This window comes from Euprymna scolopes, chromosome 22, assembly GCF_053919585.1.
Source record: "Euprymna scolopes isolate OS-2025 chromosome 22, ASM5391958v1, whole genome shotgun sequence".
In the NCBI taxonomy this organism is placed as follows: domain Eukaryota; kingdom Metazoa; phylum Mollusca; class Cephalopoda; order Sepiida; family Sepiolidae; genus Euprymna; species Euprymna scolopes.
Window position 1 is genome coordinate 114,383,044 of NC_136503.1, and position 26,088 is coordinate 114,409,131.

At 35.3% G+C, this 26,088-nt stretch overlaps 3 protein-coding genes and 1 long non-coding RNA gene across 4 annotated transcripts; all 4 read left to right on the forward strand.

Moving 5' to 3' along the window:
- Positions 1-929: 929 nt before the first annotated feature.
- On the forward strand, positions 930-1,856 carry LOC145243768 (male abnormal protein mab-31-like). Its single transcript, XM_080106810.1, has one exon. It carries the CDS (start codon positions 930-932, stop codon positions 1,854-1,856), a length of 927 nt encoding a protein of 308 aa, XP_079962936.1.
- Positions 1,857-2,412: 556 nt separating this feature from the next.
- Positions 2,413-11,936, forward strand: LOC145243662 (uncharacterized). Its single transcript, XR_013862928.1, has 2 exons — positions 2,413-9,063; positions 10,893-11,936. It is a non-coding gene; the product is annotated as an uncharacterized LOC145243662 (long non-coding RNA).
- Positions 11,937-17,686: 5,750 nt separating this feature from the next.
- On the forward strand, positions 17,687-18,601 carry LOC145243769 (uncharacterized). Its single transcript, XM_080106811.1, has one exon. It carries the CDS (start codon positions 17,687-17,689, stop codon positions 18,599-18,601), a length of 915 nt encoding a protein of 304 aa, XP_079962937.1.
- A 2,946-nt stretch (positions 18,602-21,547) lies between these two features.
- On the forward strand, positions 21,548-22,900 carry LOC145243770 (uncharacterized). The gene has a single exon (XM_080106812.1). It carries the CDS (start codon positions 21,548-21,550, stop codon positions 22,898-22,900), a length of 1,353 nt encoding a protein of 450 aa, XP_079962938.1.
- Positions 22,901-26,088: the final 3,188 nt, after the last annotated feature.

The window sequence follows — 26,088 nt, forward strand, 5'->3', positions numbered from 1 at the left end:
TTCGTGTTGGCTACAGGACTGTTAATCCATGGGTGGTCTGTATTTTTGGCGCTAGTTGATTGCCGTCAGAGTTCGATTCATAGAAAATTTGTGTTGTTTAATTTTCGATTTTTGAGCGATTATTTGCAAAAATTGGTAATTTTATTGAAACCAGTGTCGTTATTTCGTAAGGATGTCTATGGATACGTGTGCAACTGATTTACTGACATCGTGTTACATGAATGGAAAAGAAAGATCGGTTTCTTCTTTTTCTTTTCGTTTTTGAGAAGAACCCAAAGTGTAGTGTCGTCTATCCAAAATGGTGGGACTGTAACCAATGCAAGCATAGCTGACTTTGATGACACTGTGGCGTTTTCTATTTTTGTGAGCATGAGTGTTCTGCTCCGTTGCTATTTGCTATCGTTCGGTAATTCCTTGATAGCAGTCCGCATACTGCAGGAGTTATGATTACTTAAGACTCGGTGATCACTTCAAAATTAGAAATAAAACAAAATGGTGGTAGAAACTCACTCAATAAATGTTAACATGAGATTTATTGAGTTTTGTTTTATTTCTTATTTTGAAGTGATTATCGAATCTTCAAAGATATCACGGCCATATTTTCTAGTTCTCCTCCTCCGTTTTTCGAACCGAATAAACATTTTACATTAAATAAAAACAATAAAAACGTATCCAGTTAGATAGAAAAGTAACTTATCTTGCCTTTGGTAACATTTATTTGTTATACATTTGTTTTTGACATGACAACTTTTTCGTACCTTTGTGCAGTGTGCATAGTAACGCAAACCCGGCATTATTAATGACTAGTTTTGTCTGGTTTTCGCAGCGGCCGAAAATAAAATAGGAACAACTTTGAATTGTCACCTCTAACCGGTGTCGTGTGTTTGACGTTTTTTTTTTTTTTGTCTTTTTAAAATGCTCAGAAAATCATGTATTATATTTCGGAAAATGTCGTCCCAGCCTTAGAACTTTGTTGTCTAAATATTTCTATGACAGATTTGATCCTACAAACTTGCGATACTTTTACCACTGTAAAATGGTTGGCACGTCATGGCCTAATTGCCAATAAGCTCGTCTGCCGTACATGTCGACATCCAATGTGTTTGCAAGCGAGAGGCAGTAATCGAGACGGATATTGCTGGGCTTGCTCAAAATGTGGACGTACCAAAGCTTTACGACATGGTTCCTTCTTCGTCCATTCAGGTCTCAAACTAATCCAAATATTAGAAATATTATATTTGTGGTCGTCGGAACGGCCCCAAGTCGAAATTTCCAAACAGACAGGTGTATCACCCCGATGTTTGCTAAATTGGTACAATTGTATTCGTGATGTTTGCGCGCGATATTTAACTGATAATCCCGTGGAGATGGGCGGTCATGATCGAACTGTGGAAATTGACGAAACTAAACTTATAGAGCGGACTAATCGCCGAGGAAAATATAAACCTGGCCAGTGGGTTCTTGGCATGGTCGAACTAGATACAAATATTATAATGATGGTGCCTGTGGACGAAATAGATGCAGCGACTATTTTACCTGTCATTGCTCAATACGTGCGTGCAGGCACCCGTATTGTGACGAATAGATGTCAGGACTACAATGCCCTTCCGCAGCAAGAGCTGACAAATTACGGATACACCTTTGTTGCTCCCGAAGACTCTATAAACAGTATGCACGAGATCTGGGATCTTTGTAAGGCGAAATTCCGTGCTCTGAAAACAAATGATAACAATTTCAGTAGTCACCTTCAAGAATTTCTCTGGCGACGTCGTATAAAAGATAATTTCTTCGGCAACATTTTATATTGGATACGCCATTATTATGATGTTTTTAATCTAGTGACATTTGATTTTTAATAAACATTGTTTGATTTTTATTATTTTTTTCTTACTAAATTACAAAACAAGATAATTGAAACATTTTCATGTATTTTTATGATTTTACGGATTTCGGGTTTGTATTACTGTACACAGATTCGAAAGAGTTGTCAAAAAACAAATATATAACAAATAAATATTATCAAAGGCAAGAGAAGTTACTTTTCTACCTAACTGGATACATTTTTTTTGGTTTTATTCAATGTAACATGTTCATTCAGCTCGAAAAACATGCAGTGTTTACCGATGTATTGGAAAATTCAAAATGGCGCTCGACACTCTCTTTAACATGGTAAGTTTGGGAAAAGGTGTTATAAATAATAAACTAGACAAAATACTATTAAAATAACACCGAATATATGTCAACTTATGTCACGGTAACATATAATGAGCGAATTTCTAACAGTATTTTGTCTAGTTTATTATTTATAACATCTTTTCCTGAACTTACCGTGTTAAAGAGAGTGTCGGACGCCATTTTAAATTTTCCAATACATCGGTAAACACTGTATGCTTTTCGAGCTGAATAAATATGTTACATTGAATAAAAACACGAAAAATATATTCAGTTAGGTAGAAAAGTAACTTATCTTGCCTTTGATAACATTTATTTGTTATATATTTGTTTTTTTTTGACAACTTTTTCGAATCTATGTGTACAGTAATACAAACCCCAGATTTCTTTTTTGGATTATAGTGGCGTTTTTAACGGTTATCCGGCTTATTTCCCAAGACATTTCATTGTTGCCTTACTTCTGCCGTTTTCTAGGCGGTGATAGTTGATTTGGTATCCCCAACGAAACATGTTCCAACAGATTTTAACTGAAGGAATTTATCACATATTTAATTACGGAAACATTCTTAGACAAATTATTAATATTATTATTTGTATTAAGTAGTAATTTTTTGACGTTGGAATGATACTTTAATACCGATGTGGTGCTTCTACACTTTATCGCCGAAACTGGAGACGCCATTTTATTTCGAGCACCTGTCGATTAGAATCCGTGAGAGAAACCAGTACTTCAAACTATTTTAAACAGAAAATGAAATGACATATTCATAATTGGGTGCAAGTCTATAAATAGTCCACAAGTAATCTTTTTTACTATAAAAATCTGAAAAAAATCTTTATAATGTACGTACTTCTTGTCACTGCATGAAAATGTCATATTCCAAAAATCACGTAAATAAATCAAGTAGTTTTTTTTTTTATTTAAGAAAATCAAATATTATGAGACATTTTATCGAAGAAAAACTTCATACCATCTTGTTTTTGAATGATACACTGCTAGCGACACCTATTGGGAATGTTTGGAATATAAGATCAGAAAGGAGCAGACAATCGACTTTCCACTTTCTTGGAAACTAATCGTTTGTTGGAATTTTAAACGTTATTTTCGTTTTCAACACCCTCAAAAACTTATAAATGCCTTAATTTTCCAAGTTTTTTTTTCTATAGTGTGGAAAAAGAAGGGGGGTTGAAGTAGTTTTTATTGCTCTTTATTTGATCTCAAAAGTTCAGTTTTTCCGAGCGGATTTGAAAAGAAAAAAAAAAAAATGTTGGCATCTTTGGAAGAAGCAAGTCTCGTTTTGAATTTTGTTTTTTTAGTATTTTTCATGAGAGTACCAAATGTACTATAAACACCTCAACCACCCCATGTTAAGAACGACTTTCGAGGTTGGGAGTGTTTATTCCTAAAGCTGTTCTTAACATGGGGGGGGGTTATTCCGAAAGCCATTCTTAACATGAGGTGGTTGGTGGTGTTTATTCTGAAAGATGTTCTTAAGGTTGTGGGTGTTTATTTCTAAAGCCGTTCTTAACATGGAAAGTTAGGGTGTTTATACTACGCTGTGTACTCTCGTAATAAAATACCCCAAAAATTAAAAGCATCTGTAAACCTTGAAGACAAAACGAGGCTTACTTCTTCCAAAGAAGAAGATGCCGCCATTTAAAAAAAAAATTTTTTTTTTAATCTACATTTTTCAGATTAAATAAAGAGCAAGAAAAACTACTTGAAAACCAAATCAAATGAACCAGGGAGCTATAAAATTAACTTTTATTGGCTACGGTAACATAACCAGTGTCAAAAATCGCCATTAAAAATGGGTGATAAAAACTTGAATAATTAGACTTGCAATCTTTCGAAGCTTATGACTACTTGAACAATGTAATTTAAACCCTATTTTTTTTTCAATAAAAGGGGCAGAGACCAAATTTTAAAATAACAGGTTTAATAGCAAAATATGCAATATTTGTTTTTTTTAAATCGGTTTTCTTTAAAAAAAGATTTCAAGAAAATCAATGAATTTTAACTTACTTCGAATATAATATATATAAATTCCAAAAAATCACTTACTTATAAAAAAAATACTAATCAGTGGGTACTTCCATTCTTCATTGTTAAGAATTTATCTATATTTATATTATATATTCCATGTACTTTTTAAATAAAATAATTTTTTAAACAAGGATTCAAAAATACCGCGATAGCAGATGGTCACAACTGGAAGAAAGGGGAGATAATCGTCTCCTTTTCTTCGAGTTGAGAACTATGGTGGCCTGTAAGCGCCAGAATTAATCTCCCCCTTTCTTTTTCTGGCATGTGTTTGCTGTAAACAAAAGTTAGTCAAATGGGCCATCGTAATTGAAAAATGATCACATTTCACTTATCAGTTTTTGCTGTTTAAAAAAATTCCACTTGACTAATGTTTCATTTTTTTTATTCTCTTAAAGAAATACATGAGTTTTTACTTTAATATATTTTATTTTTTCTTTATGGAGTGATTTTTTTTTTTTTAATCTAAAAAAAAAATATTGAATGAAGCAGAAAAAATTATTGTAGGTATTCAATCTTTTTAGGACAAAATTTTTAAAATGTGAGGTTTCACTTAAAAAAAAAAATCAACATACTTTTAAAAAAAAAAGTTTTAAACTTTTGACTTTGCAGGTAAATTTACACGAAACTATTCTTTTTTTTTTTGTTTTAAATTAGATTATTTTATTTATTGATCTTTTATCTTCAATTTGTGATATAAAAATCTGAGGTGAGAAAATTAATTATTTTCATTTTAATAGACATTTCAAAATGGGGGGGGGGTGAATTTAAAAAAAAAAACGTTTGTCTAGAATATTATATTCGGTTTATTGGAAAGAGCATAAAATTTCACATTAAACCTGCAAATATTGTAAAAATTGAACTAATAAAAAAAATTTTCATAGATTTTTAAATTGAAAAAATTGAAAAAAGTTTAACTCATAAAATTCTATTCATTTATTATGTAGAAAAAAATGGCTGCATGAGCACGCACAGGCACTTTGTAAACACTGTTTTTTAAAAAAATACAGAATAATATTTCTATTATTTTTCAAAAAACTTTAATAGTTTATTTTGGAAGTATATTCCATAAAGAAATTAAACAATCCACTTTAAAAAGAGAAATTACGAATTTTGTATATTTTATTCGCAGTTTTGTGTTAAGGGTGTCAAAAATTCCCCCAAAATTCTGACACACCTACAGTAACATTTATTTCTTGTGTGTGTGTGTGTGTGTGTGTAGATATATATATATATATTTTTTCATATAGTTGTTTGTTGACTTCTACCCGTAAAACGTTCATTTTTTTATGTATATTTCATATAAAAAAAAACATTTTTTATAAAAATAAGTGGAACAATGCGAACAATTTTTATTTTAATAAATATGGAATATTTATTTCTTGTAATTGTTAAAAGATGTTTATTCCTGGGGTGGGGGGGGTCAGCTTAATTTTAGCACATATTTAAAAAAAAAATGTATGGAGGTTTCTAATTAATAAAATTAATATAAACAATAGCAAAAAAAAACGCTACTTCCCTGCTTCTAGCGGCATCTGTAAAAATTATGCACAAACACAAAATGATGACACGGTTGATAGTGGATAAAATGTTGGTGATTTTACACAATATTTTGGATATCCCTAGAGTATGGCAACAATGAAATGCCTCGAGAAATATGCTGGATACCCTTATCTTTAAGATGGCTGCCATTGAAATATAGTTTTTTCCTAATTATTATGGTATTGTTTGTTAATTAAATTAACAGACTGGAGTAAAACCAACCTTTCGTTGGCATATTCCGGCAGTTTACATAAACTACCGGAAAATGTAGAAACAGCCAATGAAATCGCAGCAGCCGACAACCCAAGCAAAAAAAGGTAGGCAGAAAGAAAAAATAGTGCAGGTACAGTTTACGAACTGTGCTATTTGTTAGATAGGTTTGATTAAATTGTTAGGTGAAAGTACAGAATAGGTGAGAAGACCCCCCTCTCCATATTCAGAATGGCTTTCTAAATAATAACAAATTCCAAAAATTATGAAAAATAATCCAGTAAAAAAATAATTTTTACAAACTAATTATTAATAAAATAAAAAATAAAGTAAAAATAAAATTTATTGATTTATAAAAGTTTCATCATATGTTTTAATGTTGGAGAGTTCTGAAAATTCATGGCAATAACTGCAAGCAATCATTTGGACTAAATAATTCCATCCGTCATTTTTAAAACAGAATGTCAGAACGTAATTGTGGTTTATTTTTTATTTAAATACATCTAGCACATCTACAGGATCATTTTTCAGAATTTATACTAATTTCGACATGACATAATGTTTTCACCTGAAATGCGTTGGTTTAAAAGATCACTATTCTACACAAATAAAAGAGTGTGAGCCACCTGACATTCAGCTGTAAAGTTCTGGTATATGATGCGACACAGCAGCGTGTGTAAATATCTCCACAAAACAATCTGTAAAAAGGTGAATATTGAATGCAGCAGCAAGTCCTGGGAACATGTTTACCAGAAAGAACAGTTGGAAATAAGTCATACACCACCCACTATGACTATGTAGTTATTACAGCTACATACCTAGAAAATGGAGCTGTTAAACCCGACAGTGATATGGGACAAGAAGGAGAAAGAAGCAACCTTAGTAGAAGTTAGTGTTCTCAATGATGCTTTTTTTTTTTTTTACATTTTCACCCCAAACAAGGCAAATTGTCACTTTGGTGTAGGGGGCTACTATCAGGGGCAACAACTACTGGGGTGCTATGTAGGGATTTGGGCAGCAAGATGTCGGTTCACGTTACACTTGAACTTCTGCACGTCAGTACTGTTAGGGAAGCAGGTGTTACGTTGTCTCTATAATAAAGGGTTGAGTGTTTGTTGCGTCATCTCTAATAATGGATTAGAAGAGATGACGTGTTATATTATATATTTATGTTGTATTATAAAGGGAATCATGTGTGAGTGACATGTATTTTCAGAACCTACCTCTGCTTCTTCGATGTTGGACCATCTGGAATTTCTCGTCCTGGAGGGAGACTTGATACCTGTTTTTGGATGAAGATTCAATCACTCCAAGACAAGGAATTAGTTCTATAGTTTATTTCACTTTTCCCAGATGTCCTGCAGAAGGTGGAAAGTGAAATCGGCCTGTGTGGGTTCTTCTTCTACACACGTCAGCGTTCGTCCCCCCCCCCCCCCAGTGAAGAGGAGGAGACAACGGGAAGCCGTCGGTTGTCTTCTGAGTCCAAATCAAATCTCCACGATTCAGCTAACCTGATCACATGACTCGCACGCAATCCAATCAGCTGATCTTAACTTCCGGTCAACGTGTCTACACTATAACTCACCTCTTCCCTTCTCTCTCTCTCTCTCTCTCTCTCTCTCTTTCTCTCCCTCTCTCTATTCCTTAACACAGGGACCTGGAATGGAATTCCAGAGTCTAGCGGTTCTGGGGAAGAAACTATTGGAGTAAAAAGATCTTTTACATCTAGGGATCTCTACAGTGTGGGGGTGGGATTCTGTCGGGTTTGTCGAGGGTGCTCACGTCGTGAGGGCACAGAGGCTGAAGCTTAGATGCCAGTTCAGGGCCTATCAGGTTTGCGACTCTCTTTTGAACCTTGTCAAGGAGCGAGAGACTAGTAGCAGATGCACCAGCCCAGATGTGACAGCAATACTCCATACATGGGCGAATGGTGGCCTTATAGAGGTACAGGATACTTTCGGGTGTTAGTAGTTGTCTAGCACGGTAGAGAGAGCCCACCTTTCTTGCAGCGGCCCTAGCAATGCCTTCAATGTAATTGTTCCAACTCATGTTTCCTGTGAACGTTAGGCCAAGGAGTTTGAAAGATGTACTCTCAGATAAAGAATCGTTGGCCATTGCTATAGGTGGTAGAGAGGGTTTCTTGTAATTATTGAATGAAACTAGTTTAGTCTTGGCAGCATTGAACGCGACCAACCACTTTTGTCCCCATTCCACCACAGATTAGAGGTCTTCCTCTAGTGTTTCTGCCATTTCTTTAGAAATGTGTTCATTCGTCTTCCTGTCGTGCCTGCCATAGAGTGTAGTGTCATCAGCATATATACCCATCTCAGAGGCAATTTTGTCGGGGAGGTCATTTATGAATATCAGGAACAATAGAGGTCCAAGGATAGAACCCTGGGGCACCCCCGCATTTATATCATATTGTTTAGATGTACGACCGTCGAGGACAACCTAGATTTTTCTCTTATCTAAGAAGGATTTAATTATGTTAAGTATTCTACCAGTGAAACAGAGCTGAGAAAGGAAAGATAGCAAAATACCAAGGTCTTATGTACATATGAAAAGAAATTGGAATCTTAGGAAGATCTTGATTCCAGTAATCATAGAAGCAACCAGACTCCTGAAAAAACTTTCAAAAACTCTCTAGCTAATATATTCGGTGAACCAAGTGCAAGAGAGATTCAAACAATTGCACTTAAAAGGACGGTTAGAATCTTTAAAAAATCTCTCGGTTGGGATATATGAGATAGCCAGTAGGATGCCCCATTCCTAGCTTTAACAAGCTGATGAAGAAATTTTAAAAAAAAATTATATTGTAGATATTTGTTGGTTGGTTGCTTGGTTGGTTGGTTGTTTTTGTTTTACGGCATATCAAGCCTTTCCAGGTTATTTAATGCCAAATCCAAAGATTTTGAAGAAAAAATTTTTAATAGAATATATTTGTTGTTTTCAAGTCAGTTTCTATTTAACCCATAGTTGGGACCCTAACAGGTACTACCACTCCAGGTCAAAGTGCACCTGGGAGCAATGGCAAGGGTGGCTCCACACTCCCCAAAGCCCGCAAGCTGGGGCCTCACCACTGGATATAGTTTAAGGTTAGTAGATATTTGTCTTCTGCTTTTTGCTGATTAAATTGTATTTTTAAAGACAATTTCTTAAGCAATATTTTATATTGTGTTTATGATATTTTTAATACATTTTAAATGAATTTGTAATAAATGCTAAATTTATTTTGTTTCTTACAAAACTAAACATACATTTTCACCAACCTTAAGTCCGTGTGACAACATTTTAATAAACATTGATTTTATTTGCAAAATGAAAATGAAAAACAAAGATCTGACGAATTAAAATGGTAGATTATTAATTCTGCCCCTATCTACTTGCCACCCCATGAGGGCAGAATTGGTTATGTTTAATTCATGTACTTCTTCATAGCGGCCAAATGTGACATGCACATTTTCACTGGTCTTAGACCAAAAATAATATATCTTGTTATTTAACCAAAATTACTGTAAAAATATTACTTAAATGAATTTAGGCGATCTTTTACAATATCCAATCAAGTCTGAAGAAAGGTACTTTTTAAATGAGTGAATATGCTAATATTTTTTTATTTCCTACATGACGCTATATTTGCTAAGACAACCTCTTAAGCCTATTGTACTAATTTAAAAAATGTTAAAGTGTTTTTTAAAAAATTATTTTTAATATGTCATACTAACTAGTGGGTGATGATGATGATGTATATTAACTTATTCAAGCCATTGCTTGCTGTGCATGACATGTTAGGAAATAGACGATGTTAAGTTGGGCACGCCCATTGAATTATGTTCCACGATTTTTGTTTTGATTTCAATATTGTCTTTAAATACGAATATATTTATTAACTAAGAATATTCGTAAATTGATTTTTTTTTTACATATTTTTTGAAAAATGTTTATTTACAAACACATTTTCACAGAAACAATAAATATTTAAAAAAGGAAAATTTAAAACATTTATCTAAAAAACCCCCAAATAAACCAGTTTACAAATATCTCTGTGTGTGTGTGTGTGTGTGTGTGTGTGTGTGTGTGTGTTTTTTTTGTTTTTTTTTGTGTGTGTTACACCTATGGACTCCTAAACAGCTGCACTGAGTTTTTTGAAATTTTACACAAATGTATATTATGTGTGTGGCAGTGTTCTAATGTAGGTTTTGTATCATAATTTCTTTGATAAGTATCAATAACCAATAATCGAAAAAATCCAATGAAAGAAGGAACAGGCGATTTTGACCAAAGTTAACACCTTATAGAGCTTAACATCACAAGTTCATTTGAGAAGTTTTATTACCATACAAGCTAAAAGGCCTGGCATATAAAATCAACTGTAGGTTCTTTGATATAACAGTGGTGTGTTTGAAATGAATGTTTCTGTTTAGAGCACAATTGAACTATAATACTTGACTTTTGAATTTTAAACTTTCATTTAAGTCATTATATAAAAATAATTTATAAAATCAACAGTAGGTTCTCTACATTGCAATGTAGGCTACAATGTATTGTGAACTAAATCACTGCAGAGAGGCATGTGAGGCTTCCTCCCAATGCACCATGATGGGTCCCCAACTAGAGCAGGTAATAAATCGATTGGATTCAAAATTGGGTGATTTCACTGATTTTGATGATAATAAAAATTTGGGAGGATGAAACATTCGTTGATCATCATTCAATCCTGAGCAACATTGGGTGTCCCTGCTAGTTATATTTAAAAGCAATATCTTTTATCAAAAAATTGTGCAAAAATGAAATGAAACAAACAAGAAATTGTGGAACATAATTGTGTGTGGTCACCAACTTTACTAACATCTATTTCTTATCGCATACACAACAGGCAATATTGTAAGTGTGATTGCCAATTTGTTTTTTTCCAAAATTCCAGGTTGTGACTTGTGATGAAAACTGGCTTCTTTATAACAACCGGTGACACTCAGCTTAGTGGTAAGGTGCCTGCGAAGCTCCATGACATCTCCTGAAGCCAGAGTTACACCAAAAGGAGATCATGTTGACTGTTTGGTGGTCTGCATTTTTTGGATGCAAGTGAAGCCATTATGACGGAAAAGTACTGTCAACAAATGAATGAAATGCATAAAAAAACTTCGACAACAACACTGAGCATTAGTCAACAGAAAAAAATCCAATTCTCCTCCATAACAATGCCAGACTGCACATTACTAAATCGACCCTGCAGAAGTTGAACAAACTGAACTATGAAACTCTACCTCATCCGCAATATTCTCCAGACGTCTCACCTACTGACTACCACTTTTTCAAGCATTTCAATAACTTTCTGCATGAGAAATGCTTAAAAAAAACTAAGCATTATAAAAAACGTCTTCAGTGACTTCATTTCAACTAGAACGCAAGATTTTTATGTTATTGACACTTGTTTTGCATTGGCAAAAATGTGTGTTGATTCTGATGGTGCTTATTTCAATCAATAAATTTTCATTTGAGCCGAGATATACTCATCTGAATTTAAAAGTTTAAATCCGCAAGAACTTTCTTGTCAACCTGAATAAAAGAATGCTGATAGCATCAACTCTTAGTTAGTCAGATTAGAAAGTCTCTAGAAAAGCAGGAAATTTGTCAAACAACGATTTATTTTAACAAAGAATAATTTTTACAAAGTTTTTCAAAGACAAATGTTATATTATATTCATAGATACTCAAAATGTCGTTCGTGCACTTCACTGCAGTGTCTTAACCAAGAAAACTAACAAAAGAACCAATCAAAAAATACCAATCATGCATTTTTTTTCAGGATCTAACCTGACCTTCAAATTTCCCGCTTTTCTAGCGACCATCCTGTATATTGAATTAAGAACTTGCTTATCTCCCTTAGATCATTTGCAAATATTTTTGTTTCTTTAATTTTATGTACAATAAATACTTTTTATTTTTCTTTAAATTCTTTTTAAATATATATTTTACTTTAAATTCTTTTTAAATAGATGTTGCATGTTTAATACCTCTAGAATTAAACATGTAACAATTTGTTTGATCTTATTGCTATTAAATTTATTTCAAATTATTTATAATTGACAAAAAAAGAAAAAAAGAAGCAATTTGTTAATTATTTGGTTGTATAAAATGATTTCATTATGTCATGGCATTTCATTAAAAAAATATTATTTTGGTATTTTTTTATGTGGGTGTGCGTGGGAGTATTTTGTTTTCTTATTTTTGCATTAGTAAATCATATATTACAGTTTTTTTTTTCAAATAGAGAAAGGAAGTTTGATTAAAGCATTGCTGGTAAATAGATATGGAGGAGTATGAGAAGGCTATTTTTTTCAAAAGAAAAGCGACAAAAAAAAAAAAATAGATGATATTTTCGAAATATTAAGACCTCCACTATCCCGATTATATCAAATAGTAAGTTCATATTTACTGATTTGTATTGTGATTATCTTGAAAAATAAATTGACATATGATGTTAAATAAAATAAAACAAAACCTTCTTTCATTTGTCCATTTTTGTTCATACGTTACACCAATACAACAGCCAGTTCCCTGCATTGCTATAGCCTTCCTATACTCCTTCATATCTATTTTTTTCCTTTTTCTTCTTGCTTAACACAGGTGGAAATGCGTGATGCCACAATGGCAAAGTGTAGTTATTCAACATAATACTCCAGTGTTAGGCAAGGTCAGGAAAAGGTTAAGAGAAAAGTAAAGTAAATGATAGGCTGCCATCAAGCAACTTAATGTGATATAAAACATGTCTAGACAACAAAAATGGTTTTAAACTTTTTTAATTTTTTATTCTAATCCAAAGTGCCCCATTCTGAGGGGAATAGGATTATCTCTACATTAAAAATTTACCTTAGAAATTTATAAAATAATATAGGTATATGGTAGAGGTTAAGAGAGTAATCCTTGACAAAAAATCCGGTTTGGAGTCTTGATAGTCAGATGGTGGAGCACTGCAACACCTTTCCGATAACTTCTGCAATTACACTGGCTGCCTTTCCGTCAAACTTTGACTGCAATGCCAAGAGGAAGACCTTGGTAACTGGGCAAATCTATGTCTCCTAATCACATAATCAGGTCTGCATCCAGAGAGGCAATACCAGCTTCGACTTTATATCCACAGCAAACACTACAGTGCACCAGACTAGATACAGAACACCATTGTCTCATTTGATTGCCATCATAGTTTTAACTAAAAAAAGTTACAAACTTTGGGTCTCCCCACTTTTTATACAAGGTTGTTTTTGAAAATTACAAATTGACTGACAAAAAGTGAACTAGAGATACTAAAAGTAAAAATGCATACAAAACTATCAAAATGTAAAATAATTATCCTTCTTTAAAAGAAAAATGTATTCAAATTACAATAATTTAAATATAAATCGGATAATCACAGAGAATGAAGTAATTTGAAAACGAGAATTTATTATAAAAACAAAACCGCAATAAAAAATAAATATTTAGCATATACCCCCCCCCCCATTTTTCCCTATATTAAAAGTCGAGCTTATGACGGAAAATAAAAGAACTGAGGTTTCTCAAGTCAAACAAAAGAAACAAATGTACACCTGAACTTGCATCATTCATTTAGCTCATTTACTGGACTTAACTGATCTAATAACTTATACGATTTTGGCTTCTTCCATTTTTGGATATTTTCACTATTTAAATTGGTCATGAAAAGCGTATCATAATATTAAATTAAAATTTAATATTTTAAAAGATTATTTAAAAATATTAATTTATTGTTGCTACAGTTAATGTTTTAAAAAAAATTAATGTGGAATTGTATCAAAAAAGCACATTGAAAATATTTTTTTCAAACCTGTCCTTCACATTTTGGTTAGAAGCAAAGTGTAGTATCTATATATCCAATGAATATTTGATCTACAGACTTGAAACTTGGTATATAAGATATTCAGACATGTGAAAAGTTTTTTATCAGTTTCATCCAGAAAAAAGGAGGGGGTCATCGGATTTTTATCTGTTTGTCAACTGTTTCACAAGATTTGAAAACACTTTTCAAAGATCATAGCAAGCTGGTCTAATGGCTATCATACTTGACTCCATGTCCTTACATTTTAGTTTCGATCTCGAGTATATTTTTTACTTACAAGAAATGAACTGTAATTGTCTGATAAGGTTTAGATTAAAATGTGCAATAAAGAGTAAGAGAGAAATCTTTCTCTGATTGAGGCAGAATGTCATTTTTGCAGAATACTTCTTCCTTTCTTTTTCTTAGGTTAAGGAAAATACAGTTTGTTTTTTTAATCAGTTCCATGAATATATCTGATGCAATACAACGTTATATATTTCCTTTTGGTAATTAATCCAGGGAGATTTACAAGTTCCAGGTGCAAAGCATACAAAATCATGTTAACGGTACCCCCGTAATAATAATAAAGGGTTGGGTTCGAGACTCCTAACAAACGGTTCCCCAGTTCGATACAAAACACCTGATGAAGGCCGGAGGGCAAAACGGCCGAAACGTTGTGACGATAACAACCAAGATGAGGAAGTCAGTCCAACAATCTCAATCAAAGAAATGAACTGTTTAGAAAAAGCATAGTACTTGCATGCACATGTCTAAGTTTCTTTATGTTTTTTTTACTTCAATTTTTTAAAGGAATTTAATGTTAATTTTTAAAGGAATTTAATGTTATGTTAATTTTTAAAGGAATTTAATGGTATGTTAATTTTTAAAGGAATTTAATGTTATGTTAATTTTTAAAGGAATTTAATGTTATGTTAATTTTTAAAGGAATTTAATGTTATGTTAATTTTTTAAAGGAATTTAATGTTATGTTCATTTTTAAAGGAATTTAATGTTATGTTAATTTTTAAAGGAATTTAATGTTATGTTAATTTTTTAAAGGAATTTAATGTTATGTTAATTTTTAAAGGAATTTAATGGTATGTTAATTTTTAAAGGAATTTAATGGTATGTTAATTTTTAAAGGAATTTAATGGTATGTTAATACTGGGGAATGTCGGGTACATCTTCTAGTATGACTATAAAAATGTAAAATAATTAATGGAAAGTGTTAGCATCTGAGATTACCCAGAGATATTTCAAAAATTACTATTCAACAATGGGGCTGACTTGGAAGGTGTTACGCAATGGTGAGTCATCATATAAAACTCAAAATTATTGCAGAGATGTCGCAAATGTGAGATGCTGAGAAAATTAACTTGTGACAAACGTTTATATAATTCCTGGTTCACATGATAACCAGTAAGGATTTATTTCATGATACTGAGAAAGTAAAAGTCATAAAAGATATTCACTGCCCAACAGACATAAAGGAAATGCAATGATTGGATTGAAGGATGTGCGAATTATCTGAGGCCTCCCAAAAACTTTCGACAGACACAATGAACACTGACTAAGTTGGTATCATTAGAAATATCAATCTCTCAGATGACAAATATCAAAAAATTTATCAAAAATATTAATTCTTTAACTGTCAACTGGGCAGTTTTTAGCATCAGCATTTTTTGCAAAGTCATGCGCCTTCAGATCTTGATGTATGTATAAAACATGCTATTTTGAAGGCCGGGACGCCACAAATACGCCGTAAGCCAGATGACTAACATGTTTGTTTTTTTTACCTCCTTTCCCTTTTTTGTGTTACAGGTTTGAGCCTGGTTACTGCAACTAATTTTTTTTTTTTTTGCGCTTGAAAAGATACTCACGGGTATTTATTTTTTTTTATGGATTAGTTATTCAATACTCTTACTATACCACCTCTCCACACCCAGACAACATCAGGTACCCATGCTAATTTATTATATAAAAGGTAAAATTTGTGTTAGTTTGTATGTGTATATGTCTGTCTGTGTGGTTTTGTATGTCTGCCAAAACTTTTGATAAATGCATCAGCTAGTGACAAAATCAGAATCGTTAGAAAGGTCAATCTCTTGGCTAAAAAATATGTAAAAATTGTCCAAAAAGATTCATTCTGTGTTGGTCAACTGGGCTGTTTTTTCCAAGTCAGTTTTTGCATCAACATTTTTGCAAGTCATACACCTACCGATCTCAACGTACGTTTATAAAATGTTATTTCAAAAGCCTGTGAAGTCATAAGTCGGCATGGTCAAGACAGCTAATGCATTAGCTTTTTCACCTCCTTTTCCTCTTTCACGTTACAGGTATGAGCCTGCCTACTGCAGCTAAATTTTTTTTTTTTTTTGCGCTCATACGGGCACTCACTGCTATTTTGGTTGAAACTTTTATATATATATATATATATATATATATATATATATATATATATATATATATATATATATATATATATATATTAAAACAGTCTGATAAGGTTTAGATTAAAATGTGCAATAAAGAGCAAAAGAAAGAAATCTTTCTCTGACTGAGGCAGAATGTCATTTTTGCAGAATACATGTTCCTTTCTTTTTCTTAGGTTAAGGAAAATACAGTTTGTTATTTTAATCAGTTCCATGAATATATCTGATGCAATACAAAGTTATATATTTTCTTTTGGTAATTAATCCAGGGAGATTTCCAAGTTCCAGGCGCAAAGCACGCAAAATCATGTTAACGGTTTTCACATTGGGAGAGGGAGTGAGAGTGTGCTTGTTAACACTTCAAGGAAAATCTGACTCAACTGACTGGGTTTCACACACAGTGCCTTTTTTATAGGTGCAGACCGACTCCAGCAAAAACTGTTAGAAAAATATTTTCAAATTTGCTTTCTCTGAATGCCGACTGGATGAAAAGTCTACATCTTTGTCACATGGAGTGCTTTTTATGCCGTCCAGACAATTACCAAGTTTTACTATATATAATGTAATATTTGCATGGGGGTAGATAACAGATGTACGTGCAACTGGAACGCTCCTTATCCAGACACTTTTAATGTTTGTGGCGAGTTGCTACAAAAGAGATTGACTTAGCGAGATAAAGGACCGTTTGAATAAATTCACAATAATTTAAATTTAAAGTGGGTACATGTATTTTTAGTACCGCGCTAAAATAATAATGTTATTATTTCGAAAGCCATTCTTAACATGGGAAAGAGGACACTGTTTTGTAAAATATCGTGAAACTTGAATTTAACCTGAAAAAACTAAAATAGCGCGGTACCAAAAATGTTTAAGCACCTTAAAGTTTTGTGTAATTATTAAAAAAAAAAAAAAATTATTTTCATTTGCTTATGCACTTATGTCAATGAGCTATTTTTTTAAATAGTACTTTCAAGTTAAATGCAAGTTTTGTGATATGTTTTTTTTTTATTTATTAAATTGTTAAGTGAAAGAACAGAATAGTTACAAAAAAACACTAGCCCGGTAACATAAGTGTATAAGTATTAATAAAGTGATTTTTAATATCGTATTTTCATAACCAGCGGCACTTGAATGAATGGTTTATTTTATTCACACTACATCGTAATCACGTGATCAAAATTTTACAGACGAAAATTTGGGAGGCAACAGTTCAAGGAGAACCTGCTTGCCTTTGGTAACATTTATTTGTTATATATTTATTCATTTATTTTTTTATTTTTTCAATTGTTGTTGTCTGTTTATTTGTTCTTCTGGAAAAATCAACATTTTGTTCGTTTTTCTTAACAGGCAAAAAATAGAACCGGGACAACTTTGGATTGTCACCGCTGAGTAAACCGGTGTCTTACGTTCACTCACTTCTCTTTTTATAGTCAGTTGTTGTCATCATTCATCATGCGTTCTATTTCGGAAGATATCGTTCCCGCTTTAGAACTTTGTACTCTAAATATTTCTGTAACAGATTTAGCCCTACAAACATGTGATAATATTACCACGATCAGATGGTTGGCACGTCATGGCCTCATCGCCAATCAGCGTATTTGCGATAAATGTTTAGTGGCAATGACATTCCAGACGAGAAGAGGGAGACATTACATAGATGGGTATTGTTGGGCTTGCCGAAAATGTAAGCGGAAAAAGAACATACGACTTGGTTCCTTCTTTGAGGGTTCCCTTCTCAGTTTAATCCAAATAGTAGAAATATTATATTCGTGGTCGTTGGAACGATCCCAAGTCGAAGTTTCCAGACAGACTGGCATATCAACCCACACTATGGTAGACTGGTACAATTTCATCCGCGATATTTGCGCGCGATATTTGATCGATAATCCTGTAGAGATGGGCGGTCCTGATCGAACAGTGGAAATTGATGAAAGTAAATTTATGAAACGAACTAATCGCCGCGGAAAATATAAGCCTGACCAGTGGGTTCTTGGTATGGTCGAGCGTGAAACAAATGTGACAATGATGTTGCCTGTGGACAAAAGAGATGCAGCGACTATTTTACCTGTCATTGCTAAATACGTGCGTGCAGGCACCCGTATTGTGACGAATGGATGGCGAAATTACAATGCCCTACCGCGACAAGAACTGGAAAATCACGGATACACCTTTGTTGCTCCTGAAGATCCCATAAACAATGTTGAAGGCAGCTGGGATCTTTGCAAGGTGAAATTCCGTGCTATGAGAGGAACTAATGATGCAAATTTCAATAGTCACCTTCAAGAATTCCTCTGGCGACGTCGTATAAAAGACAATTTTTTCGGCAACATTTTATATTGGATACGTTATTACTATGATGTTTTGTAATATATTTTGATATCATTTTAAATAATAATGTTTGTTTTTATTATTTCTGTCTTACTGTTTAGTTTTTAAACTAAAAGGATTAAAACATTTTTGTATCGAAGGAATAATCTCTTGCATCCATAGAATGATCGACTATAACCCCGCCTCTCGATTTTTGAAACGTGTAAGAAAAAAAATTAAGATATTAATGTAACTTAAAACCCTCTGCTGACCACTCCCCTCCCCCCAATGAGATTATATCTTTTTAGACTATTACGTATGAACATACCCTACAGTCTTGACGAAAAGATAAAAAAAACAATTAATTTAGAATTTAAAGCGGGAAATCAGTTTCGCATATAAATTTAACGTAAAACATTTCCGGCTATTCTAACGTTTTAAAATTACTCTGCGTTTTTTATTTAGGCAATTACGTGTGGTTTTTGCATCCATGCCACCCAGACTTAGGGTTTGTTGTTTAAGAAATTTGGTTAACTGCACTGAAAAGTTAGAACGTTCCAAAGGTGAGGGATCATTTGAAATAAAAACCACGTTAATGAACTAAATAGTTATATATATATATATATATATATATATATATATATATATATATATATATATATATAAATATATATACGATTTGTAGCATCGTATACATTGCAAAGCTTATTTTGAACTCGGTTTTTCGAATTAAATAATCTTCCTTTATTTATTAAATATGATGCTTCATCCTTGCTTCCACATAAAATTTCATTTTTTGTTGGACCTGAAGGTAAAGGAAATAATTACTTACCTCTGGAGAGCTCCGGCAACAAAAAGGTGCTTGCTTCCTTGTGTTTTCTTTTATGAGGGTTTTGGTGCGTGATATCATGTGCACGTGCACGTGATTTTTCCTTTTGTGCGCCAAAACATTTTTCTGTTTAAGGCGACTTGTGACAGAGACAAGTCACTGGTTTTTTTTTTGTGAGTATTGATCAACTAACAAATTTATCAACTAAGTGACCTTGTGGTTGCAACAGACAAATCTGTTGCAACGTCATCAACAATTTTTTAGAGACCGTATCCTGGGAATTCGCCAAACTTTGCAACAGGATTTAATTACTCTCCGTTTTACGGAATGGAGCCTTCTCGGCTGGATACTCTGATAAGGCTAAAAAGAACAACATGCTTGTTGATAGATCAATCTGTGGAATGACGTAATGCTCGAAGCCACTTCGATAAGGATTTCCTGAACCACCACCAAGGGAACATCAAATCAAGAATTGAGGAGCTAGAGAAGTTGGATAAGAACATAATTAACTTGTCTCCCTCTGAGGAAGCAGGGGAACTGGCTGATGACAACTTTTCTTACAGGTCTACAGTTTTCCTATCATTGCGAGAGTTGAGGAATTCCCTTGCCCCAAAGGAAGGTGCTCCTCATTTGGCTCTTGTTGAACCTGCTACAACTTCACCCAACCCTAGTCTGGGGTATGAGTTAGTGAAACCTAAAATCACCTGCCCCACCTTTGACAGCCTTGACTGAGAAAATAAATTTGCGTTAAGGGATTTTTTAGCGAAATTTGAGTTTTGCACTGCAGGACTTCATGATGATCGTGAAAGACTGGTATGTCTGAAGACATATGTTTCTGGTCGGCTATTCCATCTTATGCACCACCTTTCCGATAATGAACTGAATTTCAGAATCGCTGTTGATATCCCCAAGATGGAGTACTAGGACAAGGACGCTATCAGAGAGGAGATATTTAAAAAAAATCATTCAAAGTTATCCTAAGGTGGACAAAAATTACGATGCTCTGAGGGAATACCTGGCACAAGTACAATACAAACTTAGGGAATTGGACTCTTATTATGGCTATGACTTCCTCCAGGAGGGCTCTGGTAGTGGTGCTATCGTAGTACACATATTGTTCGAGAAAATTCCTTCAGAGATCAGTGCTGAACTAATTAGAATGTCACGCTCCCATTATCCTTGCCTGGGATACATGCTGCACCATACTGCAGGTGTGATCAAGGCCCTCCCTTGAGTTGAACACGCTCCTTCTAGTAAAATTGATACTACCACCCGGTTCCGTCCAAGGGCGAGTTCCTCTTGGAATAGGAATACACAGAGAGGAACCAAAGAGGGGTTTCATGTGGATCTCGATATGGGGAGTCCCAATTCTGCAATTTTTTGTGCCCACAATGGATATTCCAGCATGGACTGTAGAATGTTTTCGACTTATCGCGAACGACTTAGATGTTATAAGAAGCTGGGATTATGTGAGCGATGTTCTGAAGCCAGTCACCTTAGGAGTGCATGTCCTGTCGATAAGGATTGGAAGGCTTGATGCAGGGTGTGTCACTTCCAAGGCTATCTGTCGGTATTGTGTCCAGAATTGAAACTAGAAGAGGCAAGAGTTAGTACCAATGTAAGCTCTAACGCTAAAATAACCCATAACATTCTACTCATGATCAAGACTACCATCAGAAGAGGGGAATATTCAGTGTCAGTGACATGTCTCTTGGATTCCGGCAGCCAGAGATCATACTTCTCGAGTGAAGTCCTGGATCGTTTGCATTGTGACCCGGATACATTGGAGGACGTAGATCTGGACATAGTTTCCTTTGTTGGTAGGAAGCATTGTAGATGTAAACAATTGACTGCTGTAGTGGACTTATTTGCTGGAGCGGACCCTCAGGTGCCTATTCTCATTGACAACCAACTAGACCTTACACATAAGGTCCCTGACTTACCGCTGGTTTCGAGATTTAGGGATGGAGCCAACGACAGAAATTACAAGTGGTAGTGTTCGGCTCTGGGGCTTGATGGGAGTATTTGTACCCTATTAAGGTAGTACGTTGCATGAATGGCATCGCTTGGGAGATCCAAGCTGGTATAATACCATTCAGGAACATCCAACATTTTCTTTACGAGGACCAAAGAACTGTGTACACGGAGAGCCTGGATGGTTGAACAGTTTCTTTGCGATGACACTCGTTAATAATGCTATGAATCCTTGCCCTTCATACGTCGATCCTTTCGCGGACGTGTTCAAAGATAGTTTGGTGGACAGGGGCCTGGAGTGGATATTCAGCCTAGAGTCTCTGGGTCTTCCTGAATCCGAATTTAACTCAGACTATGACAAGGATAAATTAAAGGATTTTATGGATAACATCTCCATCAGCGAAGGTCATTATTCGATCAAACTACCCTCGTATAAAGACAAGTTAAGGAAGGTCCAGTCCAATCACCATGTGGCCATCAAAGTCCTGGACAAGATGGTTAAGGACTTAGAGAAAAGGGGATTATACGATGAATATGTGAGAGTTTTTGAAGAACAAGAAGAGGAGGGTATAATAGAACCCTTGGAATGTACACCTGAAGATTATAGGAATTATTTATGGATCCTCCATAGACCCGTCTTCAGGAACAACCCTATCAGCACAACTAGAATTCGTCCGGTATTTAATTGCTCATTTAAAACCGCAAATTCTGCTTCTCTTAATGACGCCGCATACAATGGAGTCAACCTGACCGGTGACATGCTGAATCTCACATTGCGCTTTCGTTCAAACAAATATGTTCTTTTGGCCGACATTAGGAGAGCGTTTCTGATGGTGCGTTTGGCGGAGGAATCAGACAAAAACAAATTCTGCTTCTTTTTGAAGAAGAATAATAGATTAAGGTGTTACTGGTATGCTACTATTATTTTAGGCTTCAGTGCAAGTCCTTTCATTCTAAATTGCATATTAAGGTATCATGCCGGACGATTCCCCATGGATCCATGCTCGGAGCTGTTACTATCCAACTTCTACGTTGACAATTTAATAAAAACGGACAATAATTTGGAGAATTTAATAACTCTCTACTCCAAGGCAGTAGAGCGGCTGCAGGAAGGTGGATTCTCCCTGCAGGCTTGCAATTTGAATAACCCAGCTTTGCAGGAGACAATGAAGGAGGACGGGACGTATATCAAATATGACTGTTCATGGGAGAAGGTAGTAGGATATAGATATCATCCCCTGAATGGCGTAATCTCTGTCACCTCCTATGTTTGTGATCCCAAGGCCAGAACCAAAAGGCAGATTCTTTCAGAGGCCTCTAAGATTTTCGATCCTCTTTCCTTATGCCTCCCCATGACCATTCAGGCTCGCACCTTCATCAGCGAGTTGTGGAAATCAGGAGTGAGTTGGGACGAAATAGTTCTGGAGGAGCAGCAAGTAAGATGGGCAGCCATTTCATTGGAGTTATCGGGGGTCGCCTCCATCAATTTTCCTAGGCGGCATGAAGGATATGTCTGTCTATTCCTTCCTGACAGCATGATGAAGGGGAAGAGGTAAGTCTGGTCTTATTTTGTGATGCCTCTAAAAGGGCATATGGGTTCACCGCTTATGTTGCCGGGGTAATTCATCCCTCATATTTGCCAAGGCTAAGGTGGCCCCTCTGAGAACCAGGACATTTCCCACGATGGAACTGTGGGCAGTTTTCCTGGCAATAAACTGCCTCCCCACTCTGTTGAGATCCTATTCAAAGATTCAATTTAAGGCTGTAACCTGGGCAGTGGATGCTCAAATAGTTCTATCTCTAAAACCACCACCAACAAGAATGTGTTTGCCAAAAACAGACTAAAGGATATTGATCAATGGGAAAGAGAATTAACCACAGAATTTGGAGTACAGTTGCATTATAAATATGTACCCTCAGATCTAAATCCAGCAGACTTTGTTACCAGAGGCTTATCGACTCTAAAATTGAAAGAAAACCTAAGTTATTGGATTAATGGACCTGTGTGGCTGAGGGAGCAGGCAATCCCTTGGCCGAAGAACGCCTTAAATTGTTTGAATCCTGAAAATAAGAAGATGGTTACCTTTGTGTGCTGCTCTGTATCACCTAATCAGGAAGAACCAGTCGTACCATTTGACAAATACTTACGGTGTCGATGTTGATGAATGTTACGGCTTGTGTCTTTGAGTTTATTTATAGGCTGAGAAGGAAGGACCTAGACCCAGTAAGGGCAGCCTGCCTATATTTAATCAGGGTAATGCAATGTCAGGCATTTGCGGAGGAGCTGAAATTTCTACAGAATCTTAACAGAGGAGCCATCCCTCAGAGAGTGGGAAGTTTAGATCTCTTCTTAGATGAGGAGGGGCTAATCCGCTCTAAGGGTAGATTAAAAAAGAACGCTGTCTTTGAATTTGAAATCCATAACCCTGTAATCCTGGCTAAGGACCATCCATTGACCACATTGATTGTGCAGGATTGTCATCACCAATGCAGCCACTTAGGTACCCCCACCACATTGAATAAAGTGAGGCTGGCTGGGTTCTGGATACCTCGAGGGAGACTGGCGGTGAAGGAGGTTTTATCCGGATGTTCATTGTCTCAAAAGTTCAATGCAATACCTTTCTCGTACCCGAGAAGAACTGACTTGCCTAAGCATAAGGTCAATCTAATTAGATCCTTTCTTCAAACCGGTGTGGATTTCACTGGGCATTTGTGGGTACAGAAAGATCTAGAACAGACAAAGATGTACGTATTAGTATTCACGTGTTTGGAGGTGCAAACGGTGCACTTAGTAGTTAGTGAAGGATACGTCTGTCTATTCCTTCCTGACAGCATTTATACGTTTTACTAATACATATGGCACACCTTCCCACATTTATAGCAATAATGCTAAATCGTTTGTTGCGGGGTGCAGTGTGGTTCATCAGGCATTTACATATAGCGAATTTAAGGAGAGATTCGGGACGTGTGAAATAACCCGCCACAGGATTCCATTACATTCTCCATGGTAGGGTAGTGTCTGGGAAAGGCTTATTAGAACGATAAAGTTTTGCCTATACAAGCTGATCGGCCGGGTTACTTACAACTATATTGACCTCTTGACTATACTTTTGAATGTTCAGAATGCGGTGAATGATAGACCACTGACCTACAAAAGTTCCTCCGATCACTTCCTACACCCCATGCTTAATCCCCGACTAATATTTAGGATAAACCAAGGGAATATTAGCCAAGTTGAACCTCCATCCCGGAAGCACCTGGTAGAATCCTTTAGCTACCGAGACGAAGCTTTGAAAAGATTCAGAAGAATCTGGCACCAAGAGTACCTGCTAAGCTTAAGGGAGCGAATCCAACCACAATCTGGAGCAACTTCAAACCTCGTGGATGATGGAGAAGTGGTTTTGATCAGGGTTCCTAACCGGAGTCGACCATTTTGGATCTTCGGAAGGGTTATGCAGTTGTACCCAGGAGAGGATGGCTTGGTGAGATCTGCGCAGGTCAAGCGTGGGGATGGGGCACTGCAGGTGCATTCATTGAAAAACATTTACCCACTGGAGCCGAGAAAGTCCTACATATACAGGGTGACTGTGACCAGAAAGAGCACACCTCCCTTGATACGGCATCTGAGGTTCATCCCGCAGGGGAAGAACGTTGAGAATTACCCAGTGTGCAGTTTACCTGATGATGGGAGACCCATGGTATGCTGCGACAAATGCGATGACTGGTTTCATTTTTCATGCATAGGCCTAAAGTATTTTCCATCGGGGGAGGAAAATTGGTATTGCCCTGTCTGCCTTCAAGAGAGCACTTCCACCACAGAGGATTTGCCTTTCCCCCAGCCTGATTGGCACGATTTAGAATCATCTCTGGTGGGTGAGGAGCCGGATTGCATTTGCCCAGGATGCAGGAATCCGGATGACGGAACGGCAATGATTGGGTGCAATGGTTGTGGTTACTGGTTCCATTTTTATTGTATGGGAATCCAACATCCCCCTCCTGAAGGGGACAGCTGGCATTGTTATAATTGCCAAAACCAAGATTGAAAAAAAAAATATACAGTAAAACTCCTTTAATTTGAACTTCCTCTAAAGTTGGACTTCCTCTAAAGTTGGACTTCCTCTCATTTGGACTTCTTCTAAACCTGCACTTTCTCTAAAGTTGAACTCTCGTCATTGAAATTGTATTAGCATATTTGATGTGGAGTTGCAGTAAAACTGTTTACATGGTTTAGTCAGATATTGCGCAGAAATGTTAATATTGGTACTATGTAATTAATGTACATTAGCTATTGATAATTAATTTACACTAACTATAAATTTTCTTTTTTCAGATTGCTATATTTAAAATAGTGTAAAACAATCCATCACAATAGCTTGCGACTCTAAAAGAAAACAAGTGACACTGACTTTACTCGAAAAACATCAAATTATAGAAAAATTAGATGCTGGAGTTGAAAATAGCGTTATATTGAGAGATTATAAGATTGGAAGAAGTACACTGTTTTACATCAAAAAGAAAAAGGAGGAAATATTGAAGGCTGCTCCTTTCTCTCCAAATAAAAGACATGTCAAAAGAAGGACTCTTTGCAGACTAAAGCAAGTTGAATTCGATCGAATATTGCATGAGTGGTTTGTAGCAAAACGAAATGAAGGTGTAGCAATATCTGGGCCCATGTTAATTGCTTAAGCAAAATCTCTTAAGGGAGAGTTGAATATCGCAGAAGATATGAAATTCAGTGAAGGCT